This window comes from Anopheles coluzzii, chromosome 2, assembly GCF_943734685.1.
Source record: "Anopheles coluzzii chromosome 2, AcolN3, whole genome shotgun sequence".
Taxonomy (NCBI): Eukaryota; Metazoa; Arthropoda; class Insecta; order Diptera; family Culicidae; genus Anopheles; species Anopheles coluzzii.
In genome coordinates this window covers 103,321,460-103,342,687 of record NC_064670.1, presented here as the reverse complement: position 1 = coordinate 103,342,687, position 21,228 = coordinate 103,321,460, and the positions used below count along the sequence as shown (strand labels likewise).

Sequence of the window (21,228 nt, the reverse complement as noted above, 5' to 3'; positions counted from 1 at the left end):
CGAAAAATAAACAGCATTATCTAAACACTTGAACTAATTTTGTAGAACATCAATCTAACGTATGGAAGATAAAACTGCGATATCTGTAGAGTTAAACTTGTATTTATTTTTAACAGCGTTGGTGGAAAGTGTGACCGAATGTAATTTATTCGAAAGGCAATAAATCGATACCAATACATTCAATCCAATTGTAGCTCAATGCTTCTTGGAAACTTATGATTCGAATATTTATATTAATCAAACCAAATAACAGTAGTATGCATACAATACATTGAAGGCTTTCAATACACGTAAGTTTGTTAATGAATCATTACAAAATCCTGCGCGTGCCAGTGACAGTGGCTGTCACAGAAAAGCTACGTTAGACATGGCGCTACCGTAGACAATGTGTTACCGTCTTGGTGGATAAATTAATCCCCATCGTGTTAATCCATTTCCATCACTTCAAGGTATCGCATTCACGGACAGCAATAATGACACACTAACGACGCAATAGCAAACTACAACCGCTTCGTATTGGAGTACACATCGCGGGCATCGTCCTATAGCTGACAGCAAAGATTAGATGCGTTACTGCGGAATATGCGCCTGAGATACTCTACATTAGCTACACGAGTGTCAGATGAAGGATCATCTGATATTGCTGTTATATGTTTTCTATTTCTGTTTTCTGTTTTCCAAACGGACAAATCTCATCCTAGGAGGATGTACGCTCGTACGCTTTACTTATTGTAACATTTAGCTTGACGTTCGAAAGCAAAATTACAAAGAAAAAAAAAATAAACATAGAATCAACATCTGCAACAATTTCAAGCAATATAATCATCACTATATTTCGCTTGACAGCATTCCATTTTTAATTGCCAACATTCATATCATTCCATCGTAAAGTAAGTTAGAGCTAGAGAATGATTCGTTTGAAGCCGCAGGATCAGCCAAACATGCAAAACAAAAACAGAACGGGAAACGTCACTAAACAGCAATCTGGGAGAGAACATCCAACATGGAGCGATTCAGTATAACAACAACAAATCGAAATAAAACACACTCATCACACTTTCCAACCACAACATTGCTTTGCTTTAGTTTAACATTTGAAACAAGAGTTTGTAAATTTGTATGTTAATGGACTAGAACAAAATCCCTATTGATGGAAGTGAAACATAAACATGATGTAACGTTAAAATAAAACGACAAATAGACTAGATTTAAAATCAAACAGATGCAAAAGAACAGTATGGAGAACGGTAAGTTGTTCGAAGTGAAAACAGCCAAAGCGTAAGACGAATCTTAAATAGAGAAAATCTTACCAAGACAATTAAAGACCAAAAACTTGCATTTCAATAAAAGAGAGACAAACTGAAAGCTACAATATTAACGATTTCACAAATAAGAAAGAACAAAATCGATCCAAAACCAACCAAAGGCAAGATGCTGTTGGAAAAATAAAAACATATATTTTAAAAAGTCCGTAAAAAACGAGACGAGATTGTAACATGAGCAACAACAGCATCAAACATTCTGTGTGTTTGATTGGAAAACATATGATTAGGAATATCATATCCTAAGCCATACACAAAAAAAACACTAAAGTAACTAATAATGGTAACGAAACAAATCAAGAAATACATGTGTAAATAGACCCACACTAGGATAGAAACACACTAGACAAACAATCGCTTTACTATGAATGAAGGATAAGATGAAAAATAGAAAGGAAGAGAAAAAAGATAGACAGATAACTCGTTTGATACTGTGTGAAGGATTATAGTGATTGGTAGTGGTCGATACGATGATAATTAAATGAGGTGGTTCAAACCCGGGTACGTGAAATCAGCTCGGAATGAACTTACATAAAATAATAAAAGAGAAAACAGAACTAGAAAAAAACAACAACAAGTTAGAAGAAACAATTAAAAGCATGAGGTAAAACTAAACAAAACAACTATAACAGGTTCAACGGAACAATTTGCTTACATAAGAGGGAGATAGAGATGGAGAGAGAGAAAAAAAATATATTACACTTGCCTAGAACTTATCTATATCCACGTAAAAATGTGTAAACTCTAAGCCACGGCGACGAAAAGATGAAACAAAAACTGTAGTATCACATGGAAAAAAGAAAGCTCGAGATAATGGGATAAGAACACGTAGTTTGGCTACCATTTTGTGAATACAACAGAAACATTAGTACAATGTATCAACGTATGAATCTAAACAGGAGCAAAAGGATTGAGGGAGTCATGTCAAGGTAATAGTATCTTGCGGTATGTGTTGGGTTTGTGTATTGGGCAGTAAGTGTGCAGAAGAGTACATGTGATCAGGTAGTAAAAGGATAGGGAAAGCTTGGGAATGATTTCTAAAACAAGGATGGACAAAAAGGTAGACAGTTTTGTTTGCCGCAACAAACAAAGATACTTGTGAAATGTTCCAAAAGCTTCGGTGACTGCTTGACTGATGGATATCTGTTCTATGAGTTTAACTTATTGTTTGCGTACTAGGTTCTGTTGCACATTAGCATATTTGTGCAGGATAGTAGGAGGATTCAACGGAGTCAAGTCGTTTGTGTCGTGAATTTGTTTGAAAATAAGGGTAATTTAAGTATATCATTTGCCAACCAGTTGTCATATCTTTTACGATACATTATGTATTGCAAATGGTGTTCCAAGCTTTGTTTGTAATGTCTCTAAGATAAGTCCAACGTGTTGCTTTGGTGGAAGGAAAACAAAACAGCGTTCTCTAAGCACTAGCATTTTGTTTTCCTTCCAAATCAAAGGCACATCATTTCTGTAGTCCAGGATCCTAGCAGTGAACAGTGGAGGGTGGTAGGGGCAAAACTATCGCTATAATTATCGTTCTTTCTGCGTTCGGTTAGCGCGAACGATCGTGTACGGGAGCTAGTTAAGTATCGGAACATCAAATACATACCTTGCTGCCACGTTCATTAAAGATAATCTCTACGTCTAGTATGGAGCCGAATTGCTGCGGAAAGTAAGGATGAAAGTAAATGAAGGAAAAAGGTTAAAAACACTCCGGCACTACACTTTTAACAAGCGCCAAAGTGGAACGTGACGAAACTTACGCCGAACATTGTTCGAAGGTCCGGATCGCGGAAGCGAAAGGGTATGTTGGACACGTGTAGTCGCTTTGGTTGAGATTTCGAGTCGGTCAGTGCTGCGACGGCCGCCGCCACGCTCTGTGACTGCTGCTGACTGCTGACAACCACCTGCTGCTGCTGCTGGTTCGTTTGTTGGCCATTGAGTTGCTGCTGCTGCTGCTGCTGCTGCTGTTGCAGTTGAGCTTGGAGCGTCTGCTGGTGAAGCTGCTGCTGGGCGAGCGCCACCGCAGACGCGGAAGAGGTCATGGTGGGTGGGATGGCCGACACGACGGTCGTAGTGCCGGCGCCGATCGGTCCGGCAGCGGTCACGACCATACTGCTGCCGATGCTGCCGCCGCTACTGCTGCCGTTCACCGTGCTGCCGTTGTTGCCGCTATTGCTCGTGTTGATCGCACTGTTCGGGCTGGTGTTGCTGCTTATCGAATTGACTGCGGCGGCGGCGGCGGCGGCGATGGCGATGGCGGCATTCGTTTGGTTGGCGACACCGCTGCTGTTGTTGCTGCTGACGCTGCTCAGTACCGAGGAGGCGGCGTCCACAGTGTTGGCACTTGATACGTTGTTGGATGTTTCCTGCTCCGATTGCTGCATTAGCTCGGACTGTGCGGGTGAGACGGGGGAAGTAAACAGGAAAGAATTAGAGCAGTGTTACAGTAATGGTTCGCAAGTTTGATGTTTTTTTCAGCGCCTTATCAGAATCAAACAGCAATAAGCAAAAAGCCTTCTAAGAAATTAACTTGATTTTGTGTAAAATAGCCTAATAAGAATTAGGTACATTCATTCGGCTTCTATCGTTCTAAAAAGCTAAAAATCAAACAATTCAAAACAACTAAATCAGACAAAAAAAGGGGACAAAGGTTGAATGGTACACGGCAAAATTAAATTAAAATAGTTTCATCATCAAAAGCTAATCCCGCTTCATCAAGAAATACGATCACGCGCACAAAGAAGGCACACGATTGTGTAAGTTTTGTGCGACAAACAGACAAAAACATGCTTTTGAAAAGTGTCATATTCTTTGCAATCCACTTTTCATCGTCCTTTTTCGATCGGATAAAAGATACGAAGGAAAAAAAAAATCTTTTGCAGTGCCATCATACCTGATGGGAAACGCCATTTTTACACACCTACATCGTTTCAATTCAATGGTAGAAATTTTGGGGCAAATCCGACCCCGTCTACGCTTGTTAGTTGCGAAATTCGATACTGATTGAATTATTTCTGCAGAAGCAGTGAAGGATATAAAACGGTTCCTCTGATTGGCAGATAAGGTTTGATGGTACGAAAGGTGAGCTGTACAGCAAAGGATGAGCTTTTGAAAAACAGTTCCATTGTAATAGTTACTTGCTGCTTTTTCATGCTAGATTGTTAGAGTATTTTTGAACAATTCGAAGAAAAAACAGCTACCATTTTCAACAAAGCTCCACCCACGGCATATTCACCCATTGCACAAAGGCGACAAACCGAGTGCAGTGGTGCGGCGACAGCCACTGCTTCCTTTCTGCCTGCGTTTTGCATTTCCGGGAATTTGCACTTTGCCTACGGAAGCTAAAAACTTTTACAAATCCCGTAACAAATTGCGATTTGCACCATTCCCCGGGTGTGTCCCCGGGTGCGGGAAGGTGCTTAGTGTAAAAAGATAGCCAGTAAAGTTTATCCCAGAAGGTAGTGTAAGGAAAACGTGGCACCACCTGCTGGCACACCAATTCAACCTAGCGCGCGCATTAAAGCATTAGGAGCAAAAGCTTTTCCCTTTATCTTCGCTCCTTCTTGACCGAAGAATAAGTGTTTCAAGATCATACGTGTCGGTTAAGCGTTATGAATTTGAAAACTTTCCACGGTTTGAATAATAATAGCGGGGGAATAAATTTTAAATTAGCATCCGAGAAGATGAAATAAACCTTCGCTTGTAAACTATCGCTACCAACGGTAGGCGAGCAACTGAATTCGTAACAAATGGCAGCGGTACTACGTTTCAACATGGATTAGAGAGCTTTTTTTGGTTGTTGTTAGGCTTCAGTTGGACATGCCAGTTGGTCGGGAAAGGCTAAGAGCAACAAACACGATGCAACCGTTGCCGGAATAAACAACGAGCCGAGCGTTTTGCATTCAGCACGATCAGTAATGCTTGGTCCGTGTTGCATCGTACATACACACCCGGGGAAAAGGCACACAGAGAAGCCCCAGCATGCAACACGATGGGAAAAGTAGAAAAGTGTAATCTTTTGCATGGGTAGCGATTTGCCAAAGACAGGGGAATTGAAAAAAAAGACGTTGGAATAGAAAGTGGTAAGACGTTACCTCACGATAGCTCGCTGGAAAAGCTTAGGGAAATATAAATGCAACTTTATACTTTACACTGAATAACTGGACCATGCTTTTATCTTGCAAGGAGTCGTATTTTTTTTCCACGACCCTCTCCTTACTATGAAAAGAAAGAAATGGTTTAAAAGCGGGTGGAGATAGAAATAAAATAAAACTTTTCCATCCACGAGCTAGCACAAATGGAAGCACTCTGTCTCTTTCTCTTTCGCGTGCGGGACGACGGGAGGGTGTGGGTTTGCAATTCGCAGCTCTTCCGGGTGGGTGGTACGTGGAATCGACAGTCTAAACTCGCTGTTACGATGAGTTATGGCTTAAGTTTTCGTTTGCACCTTTCCCAGAGACCGACAGCCGCTGCGCTATCGATGCTGTTGTATTTTTCATACCCGTGCACAGCTGAGGAGATGCATTCGTCTTTTTCCCTGCGACTCCAAGGCGCCATTAGAAATTGGGATTGGGAGGAATGGAAATGGTAAGGGGAAAAAAATCGTGATATTTTAGACGATTGAACAGCAGCACCGAATGGCTTCAGCTTTGGCACACACACACATGTATTCGTACGCATACCTTCTCTCTCTCTCTCTCTCCGGCAAAACGAGTTGAGACATTTCCAATCTAAAGGTAGTTATTATTCTTCCCTGTTCCCAGTGTAAGCTCTTGCCAATTGGGGCTTCAATGGGAAGGTGTACAATAAAAAGATCAGGGAGTGTGCTGAAGAATGATAGAGGTATCCATAGACGGAGGAGAATGGACTTCACATAGGTACGGATTTTGAAAACACACCGGAAAGGGAAAAGCGGATATCTGCATCCGTACGCGTTGGTCATTGTGAGTGGATGAAAATATGATAAATGCGCTTACCAGTTCAATGGAAAGACCTCTTTCAATATTGTGGAAGTTTTGAGCCACGATAAAAGAAATTTAGAATAAGAAAAAAACAACCAGGTGGAGAAGTTTTGATGAAGTAAAGCATATGAAATGGAAAAGGAACTTTTCACTGCATTTACCAGTAGCTTTGATGATTTGCTTGTGAAGAATCGGATTCGAATGGGTTGCCATTTTAATCGAACTTTTCAGCAATCAAGATTTTTTGTGATGGATTTACTCTATACGTCATTTACTGAACTGTTTATTGGATAATATTCTGTCCAAACAACGACAACAGTCGCTGAACAAACATCGTACAAAGTAGTGTGCTGGGGTATCATTCCCTTAAACTAACCATCTAAATTACTAACTCGCAAATCGGTCCTTCCGCTTCGAGCGCATCCAATCAGCAGCAGCACACTGATGTGAAGCACGAGACTATTGCTAACACAACATTGCACGGAGCGTACTTTCTCTCTCTCTCTTCATATTGCCAGAAACATATTGTTTCCCTTTCACTGAATTCATTTGCCATTCGCCGCTTGTAATAGGATTAATTTGAGATTGCAATCCATTTCATTTTCTCACCAAATAGACCCGACCATACATGCGCAGACACACATTGTATCTTTGCATAGACATTAACACGCAGACACACGCACATAGGCATCGCAAAGTGTAGTTAAGCAATTGGTTGGATGATTGCTACCATTTCAGCCCGCCAGAACTCTCTTTAGGATAATGAAACCGCCTAGTAGTCTGAGCAAACGTTCCACCGAAACCCAGGCAGGACGCATGGGCAAGGCGTGAGGGGATGGCAAAATGCTTTCCGCTTCATAATTAATCAATCAGCCAAAGGAGCCACCATAATCAAATTTATGTTATGTTTATTTAGGATCCCTTGAAGCATCTCACTCTGCACTCTCTCTCTTTCTCTCTATGCTCTTTCCTCTCTTTCGCCCTCCACAATGGGTAGTGCAAACAGTGCCGTATTTATTATTACCCGTCTTCCTTAAGTGTGCGCTCGTGCTGTTGGAGATGTTTTAAGATGTGACTTCCTCTGACCCCGAAACTCTGGGAAGATGGCTCCAGCGAGATATGGCTCCGTGTGTGTCTGCACACAATTATTACGCGGTGGTGTGAACGGGCAAACGGTACGGAACGCCATTTTCTGGTGTTGGCTTTCCACCGGCAAACACTAACTTCCGCCAGAAGTCATAACAATTTCCATTCCCACTCGGCACTCCGAGTCCTCATCGTGGTGGGGAGGGAGTGAGGTGTAGAGGGCGGCCACTTATGCCCGAATATGCGAGCTGATACAAGATATTCCACTTTCGGCTCCGACAGCCGGGAGAAGAAATTTACGCGGAAATTTACGACGAGCGGATGGATGCTGCTGACTGTGCGCTGCTGAACAACAGCGAGTGCGGACAATTTTTTGGTAGCGTTTTATCTTTTTTTTTCTCTACAAACTTTCTGCCCCAAAGTGATGGCAATTGGGGAAGTAATTGAGAGGATCCAAACGAGGTGCTAAAATATCACTGAAAGTGATATTCTTATTCCGAGTAGTTTTTATTGCCCTGCTTTTCCTGTTGTATGGAGGTGTTGTTAACTGTAGTGAAAAAATATGAGCCTATCATACAGTTAACCTCTCTTAGAAAGTGTCCGAATCTGTATTTTAGTTACAGTTCCTAAAGTTTCAAGGTACTTTTCCACGAAACTTGAAAACGGTCATCCAAACGCAAAGAAGCTTCTTCCGAAGCTTATATACCAACGATAGCACAACATTTTCATTCAACAAAAGGCGATTTTGTATTCGCGTTGGCGAAGATCACACGCACACACTGCACACAGTACAATGTATCCATCATTGTTCACGGCAAAAGCGAGCGGCAGTTGGAGGGAAATTGCTGAAGAAAGAAAGCTGAACCTCACTTTACATCCATCGCACTCTAAAAAGCCCACCGACCGGCACGGAGCTCATTATTTCGAGAGGGCGCCATCCCGTCCCGGGCCCTCCCGTTTGGGAAGAACGCTGCTGTGCTGTGCGCGCTATCTGTGCGCAACAAAAGTAACAAAAGCCAAACCTCGGCAAATGTGAAGCACCGGAAGCAGGATCCCAGGATGACAAAAAAAAGCAAACGCACACAGTGAACCACCGTACCCAACACGCTAAATGATGCCCAACAGTGTGAGGGACCACTGGGTGAATAAATGAAGGACAGTCTCTATACACACACACATACAAACATTCACCGTGGAAAGCGGAGATGGTGGCCGGAAGTGAACATTAAATTGCTTTCTCAACCACTAATGCGTGCATAACGGTTCCCGGTAGGTGAGGTAAGGCAAGACTATTAGCATCACACAATCAAAACCAAGTTCCGGGGTGACGGTGGTTTTTTTTTTCTTCTACTTTTTGGTGTTATTTCGCATCAATTGAGGGCAAAAACAGCTTAACGGAAGAGAGTTCAAATGGGGACGAATATATAATGCGAGGAGAATAAGGTAAAGCGTAAACACCTATACAAATTGCTTGAAAAATAACATTAAATGTTGTTGTGAGGAATATAATTTACCAAAAAACATAAAAAAAAACTGTTAATAGTATTTCAATATTTGCAGGAGGTTTGAGCGGACGACCTACGGTTCTTCGCGCTCATGTGTTTGATTTCTCGTTAACAATCCTTTTCTGTATCACATTCCAGCAAGCGTGATGTACACTTTATTAAATTTTTAGAAATCAGTTTAGAGAAATGACACAATTTGACCTTTCCAATACGTATCCTAAATCGAATCCTAAGTGATGCGCTGTAGGATACATCTACCTCCGAATGGGGTATCCCAAAGTTCATTCCCCAACCATCGGATCGATCGCTGCTAGCGAACGGACATCCAACCGGTCAGCAAATTTTGTCCGGAGGGCATTATTGTCTGCGGACACCAGTGTCGAGGACGTGGCCGTCCCGCCAGGCATCGGCAGCAATTGATGGCGATAATCCCAATAAACTGCGCACAAGCAAGGCACAAAAACGACTGCACAACGTCAATAAAAAGCGTGTTTGTGTGAAACCGAGTAGCATCAGTATGACGTGTGCTGTGTCGAGCTTGCTTCTCCAAAACATTGCCAAGACCCAGATGCAGCCATGGGTGTCCTCTCTTCTGAGGTTGAACGAAAATGATGACACATCGGTAAAAGAAATCCGCATCGTAAGGAACGGTGATGCGGTAGGATTTACACAAACGCTGTGTTGGTGGAGCTGAGCTGAAAGTAAGATATTTTTTTATCTAATGATGTAGTTTTATGTATTTTTAAGTTAGCAAATTCAATTGTTTTCCAGCTTATGTATATACCATTCATATGTAGGAAGTCACTGTATTAGTGATGGGTTAAGTTGTAAAAAATCGGTGTCGACTTCAATCTGACTCCGATAATTTTGGAAATGACTCCCCAGCATTATCCAGAGTCGTTTGGAGTCGTCTGGAGTTGTTTGGAATCGTCGGGAGTCCTCCGGAGTCGTCCAGAGTCTTCTAAAGTCGTGCGGCGTCTTCTGAAGTCTTCCGGGGTCGTCCAGAGTTGTCCAGAGTCGACCAGAGTCGTTCAGAGTCGTTCAGAGTCGTTCAGAGTCGTCCAGAGTCATCCAGGGTCGTCCGGAGTCGGTTGCGAAATTATCGCAGTCGGATCGGAGTCGACTCCGGAGAACCTCAGACGACTCTGGACGACTCCAGACGACTTCAGACGACTTCAGACGACTCCGAATGACTCCGAACGACTCCTACCCACAAAAATAAGACCCCGACCGACTCCGACTTCCTGCGGAACTAGTGGTTCCCATGTTGCCGTAATCGGAATCAGACTCACAATAGTCGTAGCCGCATTAGAGTCATTTGTTCGCTCCAGTGAGCACATCACTACCCTGTATCACTGCTTTTCCTCCACAGCGCAAAATTTATTGTACCACATACCTTCGCAATTTTCTCCAGGAAATAGACTAGCAAACCCGTGCTCATTAAAAATGACCTCGTCAGCAAAGTATATCCTCTTACTGCAACATCTTGCACAGTTATGAAATGGTTGGCAATCTTGTGACCCATTCCGGCGCAACCCCAGAGCTTGACAATCGTCACAAAACATAGACACACATGCACACAGCACGTTTGCGGGAAGGTAAAAAAAGGTTCAACCCATTCAAGCGCCTGTCCTCTTTGTCATTTTTCAATGAAAGGGCCTTTAGTGGTGCGGCCAGGGCAGCACATTCTTATCCCTTTGCACTATTGTGTGTTCCAGTTTGCAACACTGCTTCAAAATGCCTTTTTCCTCGTAACCTATTTTCAATTGAGCGGTCTTTATTTGTGGGCTTTACCCTTTCTTTGCACAGGCACACAGGTGGTGCATGGAGCGAGAAAAATCCTTCCCCCGCGGGTGCTATTAAATTAAAATTAGACACAATAGTATCCTAGCTGGAAGTGGAAGGATTGCTCACTGCACAGCGCCGACTGTATCCAGTAGAGGCGAGGCGCATGCTTATTGTTCGAGATAATTATGTTGAGTTTGGTAGGGTTTAAAATCATGCATCACTAATGAGTTTGCTGGCGCGGCTCTATGTGTAATAGCAGCTCCGCACATCTTCATCGTACCGTCGTATGGTTCGGCAACTTCAAGCAATGAAACACAATTTGCAAAACTGCATACGATTCTTCGTTTTGTTTTGAGATGGAAACAATGAAACAGGAAAACCCCGGGAAAAGCGCAGTACTTTACTCGCCGCAACTGCTGGGTCGCTGTTGGCACCCGCTTTACAGCTTTGTCATCATTAAACTGTATCCAGGGAGAAGAACAACAGAGCGCCCTGGGGGGGGGGGGGGGGGGGGGGGAGGCGCACTAATGGTACACCACCTCCTGTTTCTTGTTTGCCACAGAGCGCCCATTCATCCAATGGGCAACGGGACACACTGGCACAAACCGATCACGTTTCTTGCGCTTCCGATAAATGCCGGTTTTCATGTGCCCGAACAACAGACAGGCAGACGTGTTGTTGTTGCTAAACCGAAGGGCATTGCTCACAATACAGAGACGGCTGGTCATTAATAATTGTGCTGTTATTGTATGCTGTTACATCGAGTCCTTTTCAGCCCGTTTCTCCCTGTGCTCTCTCTCTGTGTTTGTGTGGGCCTGTTGACGAGTATCGATGCCTTTAGACTGCGCGGCCGTCCGTCCGACACGCGGCTCCGTTCGGTTCCCGTTAATAGCATCGTTGCTGTGTTGTGTGCCTGGGGAATGAGAGCGGCTCGCCGGCCACTCGCTTTTGTTCACACACGGGTAGGTTATTAGAGATGAAAAACGATCATCAGCCCGTATACCGCTACTTCCGGAGCACAAAGCGGGAGAGCGCACGGAATGGGAAGTGGTTAACCCACAGCAAACTACTCACTGGTGGGCGGGCAGTTTTGCTTTGCTGGATGCTTCTAATTGGAAAGCGGAAGCGCTACTTTCAATCATGCTCGGGTCATTTTTTGTTCGTTCATACTACTACGGATTGTGGGATTTTTTTCTTTCTAAAATCCAGATCGACAGCTTCATTGCCCTAAGTAACGAACCGTATCCGTTCAACGTTGGTTAACCGACAGAGGAAACTGCCATAAAAAAAAAACAGCAGCAAAACCCCAACGAATCTTCCCTAACCTATATTTTCTCGATTGAAAAGCCACAAGAGCAGCACTCTAACTGGTCACACATTAATGTGACATCTAGTAGTTACGATGGCGCAAACTCTGCCAATCACCAGCACCGGAAGAACATGACAAAATCATTCACCATAATTACCAGTGACAAGGCGCCTCCATGAGCACCACTCGACATGGTCCCTCCCCCCGTTTTGATGGCAAGTTTCCCTCTACGAAAGGCTGTCCCACGATACACTATTGAGCGATGAGAAACACTCTGCCTGTTTTCCACGAACGGTCAAAAATCAATCGGCAAGAAGCAGACAGCCCATGCATCCAGAGCGTCCAGAGCTCGGTATGGCGGGAGCATGGGAACATGTACAAGCGCTCGGCTAATTGGCCAAGTGATAGGTTTTCACACAGGAATGCGTTCGGCAACGGAAAGCCATTTCAATCACTCCACCCCGGTACCGGAGGCCTGCTTGAGTGGAGTTAGGGGAAAACTTTTGGCTTAATAAATTCCCCACGCCTGGGTCGAGACCGGGTGCATAAATTAGCGAAATGTAAAAAGTATCATCTTGGGAGCAGCGCACGTCTCCAGAGTGTATGTGTGTGTGTATGTAGAATCACAGCGCTGGTGTGCAATGAGGGAGAAACAGACACACTTGCCGCCATTCCTGTGGACCTAAAAATATTTCCCTAAATTGGCTCACTGCCAGATCAAAGATGCGAGACGCCTGCTGCCCGTTTTCTCCCGACATTTTTTTTGTTTGTAAGCGCATTCCAAATCTAAGAGTCTCCGGGGTTTTTTTTCCGGCGCCAGCAATGATTACTGTCGCGGGAGGGATGGACGCGGGTATGGAAATTTGGCAGGCGCACACTTTTGAACGGGCGAGACAGTTTCCCCTACTGCCGCCGTAAAGGGCAATGATGTCATCGCCATCGGGCACGGTAAGATGAAGAAGAGTGCAGCAGGAATGCATTCACTTTTCCTGATGGAAATATGTTTTTGGTTGGCCAACAAAAAAACACGCGTAACCAAATCATTATTCAAGTGAGAAATGATTTAAGTACAAAAGAGTTTGTGTAATCTTTGTAGCGAAAACGAAAGAAACAGATTTCGCTTTGTTAACAAATCCGAAACATCGACATTCTATTCCGACCCCAAAAAAACCTCCAAAACCTGACATGGGTTTGGCAGGTTTGGGAGCGAGCGAAAGAAACCTCCTCCGAAATTCCCATTCGACAGCCGGTAAAGAGATGTATATATTCCCTCGTGTGGATGAACCAATTTCATCCATCCTCGAATAGTGCCCACTCCACACCCACAAATCCCGTGATTGAGTTCTTTCCTTCATTGAAGGAGATGGACGAAGGTTTACGCTTACCGAAGAAACCGTTCCCGAGGGAGGAGAACAGAGCACAGGGCGTGGAGTTGGAGGAGAAAAAGGATGTTTAATTTTCCGGTAGGTGAAAGTCCATAAAGAGCTCCTTCCAGCTGAGCTCTCATCCAGCTCGTGCCTTAAGAGGTCCTGCTCCTGCTTTTCCATCCAGCCTGCCACAGCCGTCGTGCACAGTGAACCGTGCTGTTAATGCTGTGTGACTATTGATTATCCTCTTTAGTCAAAGAAGCATCTCTAACGGAGCATCGTTGCCGAGAGACAGAACCCTACCGAGTGGACAGCGATTTCGAGCAGATTTTGTTTCCCATCAAACGCTGTGGGCCTAACGTACGATTTCGTATGGACAAGCAAGATGCAGCTGTGGACAGTGAGAGTGTCCCGCTGTTAGTCGGGAAAGGTCGGAGGGGTGGCGTTGTTAATGGTGGATCATTACGTTTGAGTGGTAGAGGACAGATTTGCACCATCTGTGGCAGGTCTGTGTGGGCGGTTTGTACCGTATTTTTTTTTTGGGGGAGCATAGTTTGCAACCTACCTTTCTCAGAATAGGTACAGGATTACAGGATAAATGCTAACTAGAGAATGACCGCTTTATCGAATGCAATGACTCAGACTCAGCGCAGAAAGAAAGCTTTACATTACGTAAAGCAAATGAGTTGTCAATCCTTAACAGTACCAGATAAGCATTCAAAAAGAGTGTCTACACCATTCCATTTTCTCAAATTGTACGTCACACAAGGAGACTAGATTATTTTTTTGGATTTGCTCATTTTGCCTATCTGATGACGTTTGTACGCTTCGGAACAGTACCGGAACACAGTGACCTCGTTTGGACCAACCACTATTTATTCTGCTTGATGAATGTTCGTTCATTAGCAGAATACACCAAGACACCAAGGCGTTCCCTCCCCCGGCTATCATCATCCTCATATAGGTAAGAAGTTCCATCTTTTGTGAAAAAGATTTTTACCCCTTTCTCGCCTTGCTCTGTGTTGGTGTGTCGTTTGTTCCACCTCGAAACAATACATTAGCTTCAGCTCTTTGCTCATATATCAGCCATTCGCGTCGGCTGACGGAAATGGTGGCGGGACGATTTTGTAGCATACACAAAAAAACACACACATACAGGCAGTGTTTGTTCTTTTGTTTGCTTTTGTTAGCAAGATGTGAGAAAAATGTTGCCGATTTCCATTCCATCCGATGGGACACTGTTAAGAGTATGTCGTATACACGAACGGACTATGCCATTTTTTTTGGTGGAATTCGTTATTTGTTCGTCTGTGCTTGTTTTTGTGATGTTTTCCTTTTTTCCCTCCCGCTCAAAAAGTTCCTTTGTTAAGTGATGAGGGAAAAAGAGACAAGAAAAAACGCAAAAAAATGCAAAGCAAACAAGACATGTGAGAATTTGTGTTTTTCTGTAAAAGTTCTAAACAAATGAGACCGTCACATTGAAAGATGACGAGTCCTTCCATCATTATAATGGATGCAAACCCCATTCAATTGATAGACCACTCAACAAGATGGCTTTATTTGTTAGCCGATTTTTAATACAGTGTAATGCATACACAGCTCCTTGGTTGGTGGATGTCGTCTGCAAACAATATCAAATCCCTCCGTGGCGAAAAAGGCCGTTTAAAAACATTTGCCACAATTCCCGCTCTAGCAGGACACAAAGAAATAGATTGCAATTTTCCCCAAAGCATCTCGCCAACAACCGTGCACTTACCATGTTGACAGTCTGTTGATCAATCCCGTTCGAAAGCGCCACGGTACCGTTGGGACCACTGCCTGCCGGGTTCCCGTTGACACCAGCGCCGGCTCCACCCGACACCGCGCCGCCCCCGTTGCTGCTGGCGTTGACGTTGGTGGGGACGCCCGGTGATCCACCGTTGGCGTTCATGACGGCGGCCATACCGGCGGCGGCGGCCGCAGCTCCGACACCATTGCCCGCCGAGCCGGCCCCACTCGCCATCGTGGAGGGCAGCGATAGGGGCAGCGAAACCGCTATCGAAGTGGCTGGCGGGGCGCCCAATACTGACGAGGGGCTGAATTGACTGACGGACTGTTTTGCAAAGGGAGACATAAAAAAGGAGAGTTACAATCAAACAACCGACAGTGTGCGATGGAAAGCAATTCCACGCCCGTTCGCGCTACCTACATTTCGCAACGTTTGCGTCGTGGCGGCTGCATTCATCTGGGCGGCGGCGGCTGCTGCTGCGGCGGCGGCCGCGGCCACCGCTGCGTGCTGCTGATGCTGCTGCTGCTGTTGCTGCGTAAGATGGTCCTGCTGCTGCTTGAGCGTGCTGAGCGAGTGTTGATCTAACGCGCCGGCTCCACCTCCTCCGCCGCCACCGCCACCACCACCACCACCACCTCCGGCACTACCAGCACCGCCGGCTCCGGTGGCACCCTTGACGACCTGCACGGACAGACTGTCGGTGCTGACGGTTTGTGCGGCGCCCGGTGGAAACCCGGGCGTGCCCGGAAACGGTCCCATCCCCTGGACCATCTGCTGTTGGTGGTGGGAAGCAGGAAGAAAGGAAGAAAAAAGAGAGAGAGAAAAAAACAGATTAAAAGTGTGCTATAAACAGAAGGGCCAACCTCACACTGGTCGCCACGGGGAGCGCTATAACATTAAAATCCAGCCACCGGCAGGAATCCTATTAGTCTTTCGATGGTGGTGAAAATTCGCCAAGGGCTATAGAGTATAGCAGGTAGTAGAGTAGTGGTAGCATGAATTTGCATACCCAGTTTCATAGTAATTTCTCCCCACGCTAGGGAGTCCACCTTCCGCCCAAGGACACAGCATCACAAAAACGCATGTAGGGGAACATGGTGCTGGAAAAGAACTTTGAAGACCGGTTTGAAGGAAATGTTGACCTCTTCGGGTGTGTTCACTGAATCGTGCGTCGGGGAGGGGCAGTGAGAAAACAAAACCAATGAACGGTATTTTCCCTTCCCCCCTATTTTGCCGGAGGAATAATATTAGTTTGGGGTAAACAGTACTTGTGCCGTTCCAGGTTTTTCGGCAGAACGCTTTGATGATAGCATAAATGAGGTCCGAACAGGACCGGTAGTGTTTCCAGATTTTAGAAGTTCCTGGGAACACAAGAATATCTCATAGCACCGACGAGCGGTCCACAACTTCTGAGAGAGAGATCGGAGGACGTAAAAAGTGGTTATTTGTTTGGTTTCCATTTAACGTACGTCCTACCCGTATAGAGTTCGGCTCCCAACCGACTCACTCATAAAATACGCATGAGCTTGGGAAGCACACCCGGGATGGGAAGGCTCCTCCACAGCAAATGTCACTCCGGTTTCGGTACAGTTTCGGGAACTGTGGGTTGTGCTTCACAGCAGCCCAGATTGCATTTGCAGCTAAATGCAAAGAACAGTTGACCAACCGGTTAGTGTAGGTTGTTTATTTTTTATTCTCCCCCTAGAAAGTTTCAACCTCGGCAACAAACACACACACATACACATCTACACTGGACCGAAGCGATGAGCTTCCGCTGTGACCGTGGCGTATCCGGGCCTCGGCAAAGGTTGAGATGGAGGACGGGATCACTGATAAAAAGATAAATCTATCCCTCCCTTTGGTTGGTGCGCGGGGGGTTGAAAAGGACATTCTAACGGAGTGGAGTGAAATAATAGTCGAATTGTGGTAAGGTTCATTGCTGGTCAGGCGGAACTACTATGTTGCATACGAGACCACAATTGCTTTGCTGTACTGCCCACCGACCGGCTGGCGCAACCGCTGGCGAGAGGCAGCACACGGGTCTTCTGTGCACGGTGCAACACATTTTCCGGAAGTTTACGGCAGCCATTGTACGTGGGAATGTTATGGAACAGTGGGCACTGAGCACCGGGTCACAACATCACTGTGTGTGTGTGTGTGTGTGTGTGTGTGTGTGTGTGTGAGCGGCAGGATAAACTTTTCACTCGTGTTATTTTACGCTATCGCAGCGGTCGGGCCCCGGGAAGAGGCTCGCTCGTGAATGGAATGAGAAATGAAGTTCAAACAATGTTGGTCGCAAAGGGAGGGGGAGAAAGTTGTTATATTTTTTGCCCAAAACAGTGGCAAGGAACAAGGATCGGTTTTTGGTGGGACGACTTTTTAAGGATAATATTGAATCAAACGTGGAAAATGAGGCACATGAAGATAGGTTCAGAAATTTGAAAATTATCTCCAAACAGGTAGAAAGGAACGTCATCAACGACGGAACTCAGAGGAGTAATTAGTGCGATTCTAGAGATTGATGTACGAGATAAATGCTCTCCTTTAACGGGAAAACTGGCCACAGAAAACTATTTAAGCGACTACAAGAGTGAAACTGTTTGTCTGGTATGCTAGAACTGCTTAAACTCAACCGTAATCCTCTCAGAGGGCGTAAAATCCCCGATCAAAGAGTAAACCATGCGGAATATTGCCCACCAACTAAGCGCTGCGACCTAAGCTACTCTCGCTACCATCCTTTCCACCATTGTGCAAGCACCGTCATCACACACATACACACGCCTGCTAACCTTTTGTGCCTCCAGTGTACTGCAAGAGAACGGAGCCATGCTACTTCGGAACGGATAGATAGAAATCCTGTTCAACTAAAAACAAATCCTGTCACTGCACTACCTCCCCCCTTTACGGTAAGCCACCGAAGACAGTTTTAATCTCTTTCGCAAGCTTTGTCGTTCAACATTCACCCCACCCGCCCGACCGTTCAGTCAGCTTCTTCACCTTCCGTTTTGTTTGCCTCAGCGACCAATCGGTTAAAGCGACCGTCTGGTAACTGCCTTTAATACGCCCCGCAAAAATTACTTTTACTCCGCTCCTACCACACCAGGAGGTAATTTTTTTCTTCATTTCAGGTACGCGAGAGGGTTAGTTGTGGTGCTGCAAGAATGGGGCAAAACCGGGGGACAACAAAAACGGGGGGGGGGGGGGGGGGGCGGGGTTTCGCTCTTGGAGGGGCAGCATTTCGTTCGGGATTACGCTCAAGATGCCAGTAGAATTGGTGATTACGAAAAATAGGAAATTAGTTCATTAGTGGAAAACGTTCGGCAAGCGATGGCTCTCTCGGTGTGCAGGAAAAGTTATGACCGGCGGCAAGGGTTGAAAGGTTAAGGTAAAATGACACACTAACCAGAACCGGGGGGCAGCGAAATTAGAGAACCGTTCAATGGGAAGCGAATCGAAACAGATTTAATTTGGTCATTATTGGTGAAGGTAATTGGATCGCTTCATTGTGCATTTCACAATCCGGTTCGAAGGACCAGAATTTGTTCTACTTTTTTTTTAATGTCACTACGAATTTCGTTCACGTCCTTAGCAACGCAGGTAGAGAAATTTAATATTAAAATTGATCTTAAAGTCAATCGAGAGCGGGATTATTCATTCGAAACCACCGTACGTGACCGTTGATCGCATAAATCCTTCCAAAGGAAAACAGGAAACCGTGCGCAACAAATCGAAAGTAATTAATCGTGTAACCGGGGTGTTGTCTACAGTTGTAGCTACATCGCTCGCATCAATGTTGCTGGCAGATTACAACGAGGTGCCGCTGCTGCTGCTGCTGGGGTGTTGTGTTCTCCGGTTAAGCTTCCGATTGGCATTTGCACCCGCCGCTGCTCCGATTACTGCCACCGATGGACGCATGTAGTTGAGCAGAAACATCAACCCGTAGCCCGGGTGCCGGTTCCGGAAACAGGATCACACACACACACACACTTTCAACACACTGAAACACAGCGGATATTCACAATCCATGTGCACGTGTGCATTAGGACGATGTGGCGAATGTACGAAGTGTACGAAATGACTAGAAATTATTGCTCCCGGTGATGGGCGAGCTCGAAACATTAAGCCTCTTTCCGCCTTTGACCGAACGTAAGAAACCGAACACGCCGGAAATGCATCGAATGGAACGGAGAGGGCCGTATTTACTGAACCCTTATTTGTCTATTAGTGCCATTCTCACACACATAGAAGGCGAGGCCAGTATTGAATCGTAGTTTCCCGAACGACCCTAGTTATCTGGCGATGGCGATTCGTGTTGTACTATTGCTCTGTAAAGGCGAAAGCGTCCAGCTGCACCGAGTTAGATGAGAGAGAGAGAGAGAGGCCGCGAGAGGTTGTGTGCGTTTGATAAACAACTTTGAAATGAGATCCAGGCATAAATAATGCATTCCCGCATAATTCGCCGATGCCATGCATTCGATTCACCGCTTTGTAGCCGTGGCCAGACGTGCCAGCCAGACTGACGGCCACAGGCGAAGCATCATGCTGGGTGATTCACACAGGTGCAAGCGGTGTGGCAGGAGGATAAAAAAGCGCCACCCCCGGTCACGTTTCATGCATGCCACTGTCGTGGCAAAGCATTCGACAGAGCATCCCGGGGTTGTGGAACCGAGCAGTGGGAGTGGAGATTACACAAAGCACTCAGCGTCCCGCCGATGCACTTATGCTGATGATCGAAATGTTCCCGTCTGTACGAGCTGTGTTGCGGGGCGATGGAAAATGTGTGTGCACAGGGTCCTAAATTTGGCGAAATTTCGGTCGAATACCTGCCGTATAGGTACCAGGAAAATAAAACAACACGCTCGTACACTACTTTGAATGTTTTCCTACGCAGAGGGTGAACGCCCAAAAAAAAAACCCAACCTTTTCGAAGTATTGATTGCTACAGGCACTGGACACAGGGACGGCACTGTTTTCAGATGCTGTCAAAAACCCACCAATACGCGCATGCTTTGCCCCCCTTTTAAAACCTGATGAATGACACAACAGGACGGTTTTCTTTGCACAGCGCACCCACAGTCGACTATCGATGTGCGTTCGTTGGGAAGCAGCTGTATTTAGGTGATATGTTGACACGGACCGCTTGTTGGCGATGATCGAAAATATCTCTAGGGTATGCGTTTGTGTTGTACGCGAAACGCGCTAAACATTGGGGCCATCGTTCCCTTCAAAATTCATCGTTCTCACACAGTGCAAGAGACTGGGGAGCAAGATCACATGATGACATCGAAGATCAGTTTTCCGAAACAAGCAGAAACGACACATCTAGAAGTGAAGGTGGGTGTGTGCGACGTTGGTCTCAAAATGTGTGACTGTTTGCAGGAAAACTTTCATCATCGTGTTCCCAACATTTTGACGCGAAAAATGTGTCCCTTCTTTTCTCCTTCCTTCTCCACAGTCTTTTAGCAAAGGGAAACACTATTCGACACACAACCAGGATGGAATGACCAGGGCAGAAGGACAGACACCAACGGGCGTCCCCAAAACGCGCTGGGATCTGGTGTTTGATTAATTGATGTTTCGCTCAAGTTTCGGTTACATTTTCTCATCGTACCCGACCCGACCCCCCGATGGCGGCTGGAGCGACGGAAAACATAACGCCCAATTTCGCCTAATAACGAAGCAACAAGGCGACATCATTTACGAAAGCGTCAACAGGGCGGCTCTAAATGGGAAAACACTCTTCATCCCAGCGAAACGGATGATTAGCGACAGCATCCATTAGATGGAAAAACGGGACACACACCAAGAAGTACAACGGAGGTATAGAGATGGGAACGTTATCATACTTTGGTGCACGAAAAGAGAAGCCCCTGAGGGAGCCGACAAACTAAAGGAAACGGGTCGTTTAGTAGTTTCTTCCCAAATAGCTGTTTTGAGCGCCTCGATTCCGATCCTTTTTCCAGCAAGAACATGATGAGAAATGACATATTCTACCGCTTCCCAGGAGTTTCAAGCATTCAACACAAAGTAACAAAAACGGCATGGCTTTCGTAAGTAAGCTCAAAACAACCACTCCCCCCGCAAAGGGCTTTGCAATTTCCCCAAACGAATGGGGCGCGCAC

General features: G+C 45.5%; 1 protein-coding gene across 20 annotated transcripts in view; it reads right to left on the bottom strand.

Moving 5' to 3' along the window:
- Positions 1-21,228, bottom strand: part of LOC120953509 (homeotic protein female sterile) — a 168,897-nt gene that overhangs the window by 44,724 nt on the left and 102,945 nt on the right. For all 20 annotated transcript variants that reach the window (XM_049606899.1, XM_049606903.1, XM_049606890.1 and 17 more), the window contains 4 exons: positions 15,527-15,880; positions 15,095-15,430; positions 3,083-3,715; positions 2,929-2,982 (listed from right to left, as the gene is read on the bottom strand). In XM_049606899.1, coding sequence (XP_049462856.1) covers positions 2,929-2,982; positions 3,083-3,715; positions 15,095-15,430; positions 15,527-15,880 — 1,377 coding nt within the window. The remainder of the gene's footprint in view (positions 1-2,928; positions 2,983-3,082; positions 3,716-15,094; positions 15,431-15,526; positions 15,881-21,228) is intronic.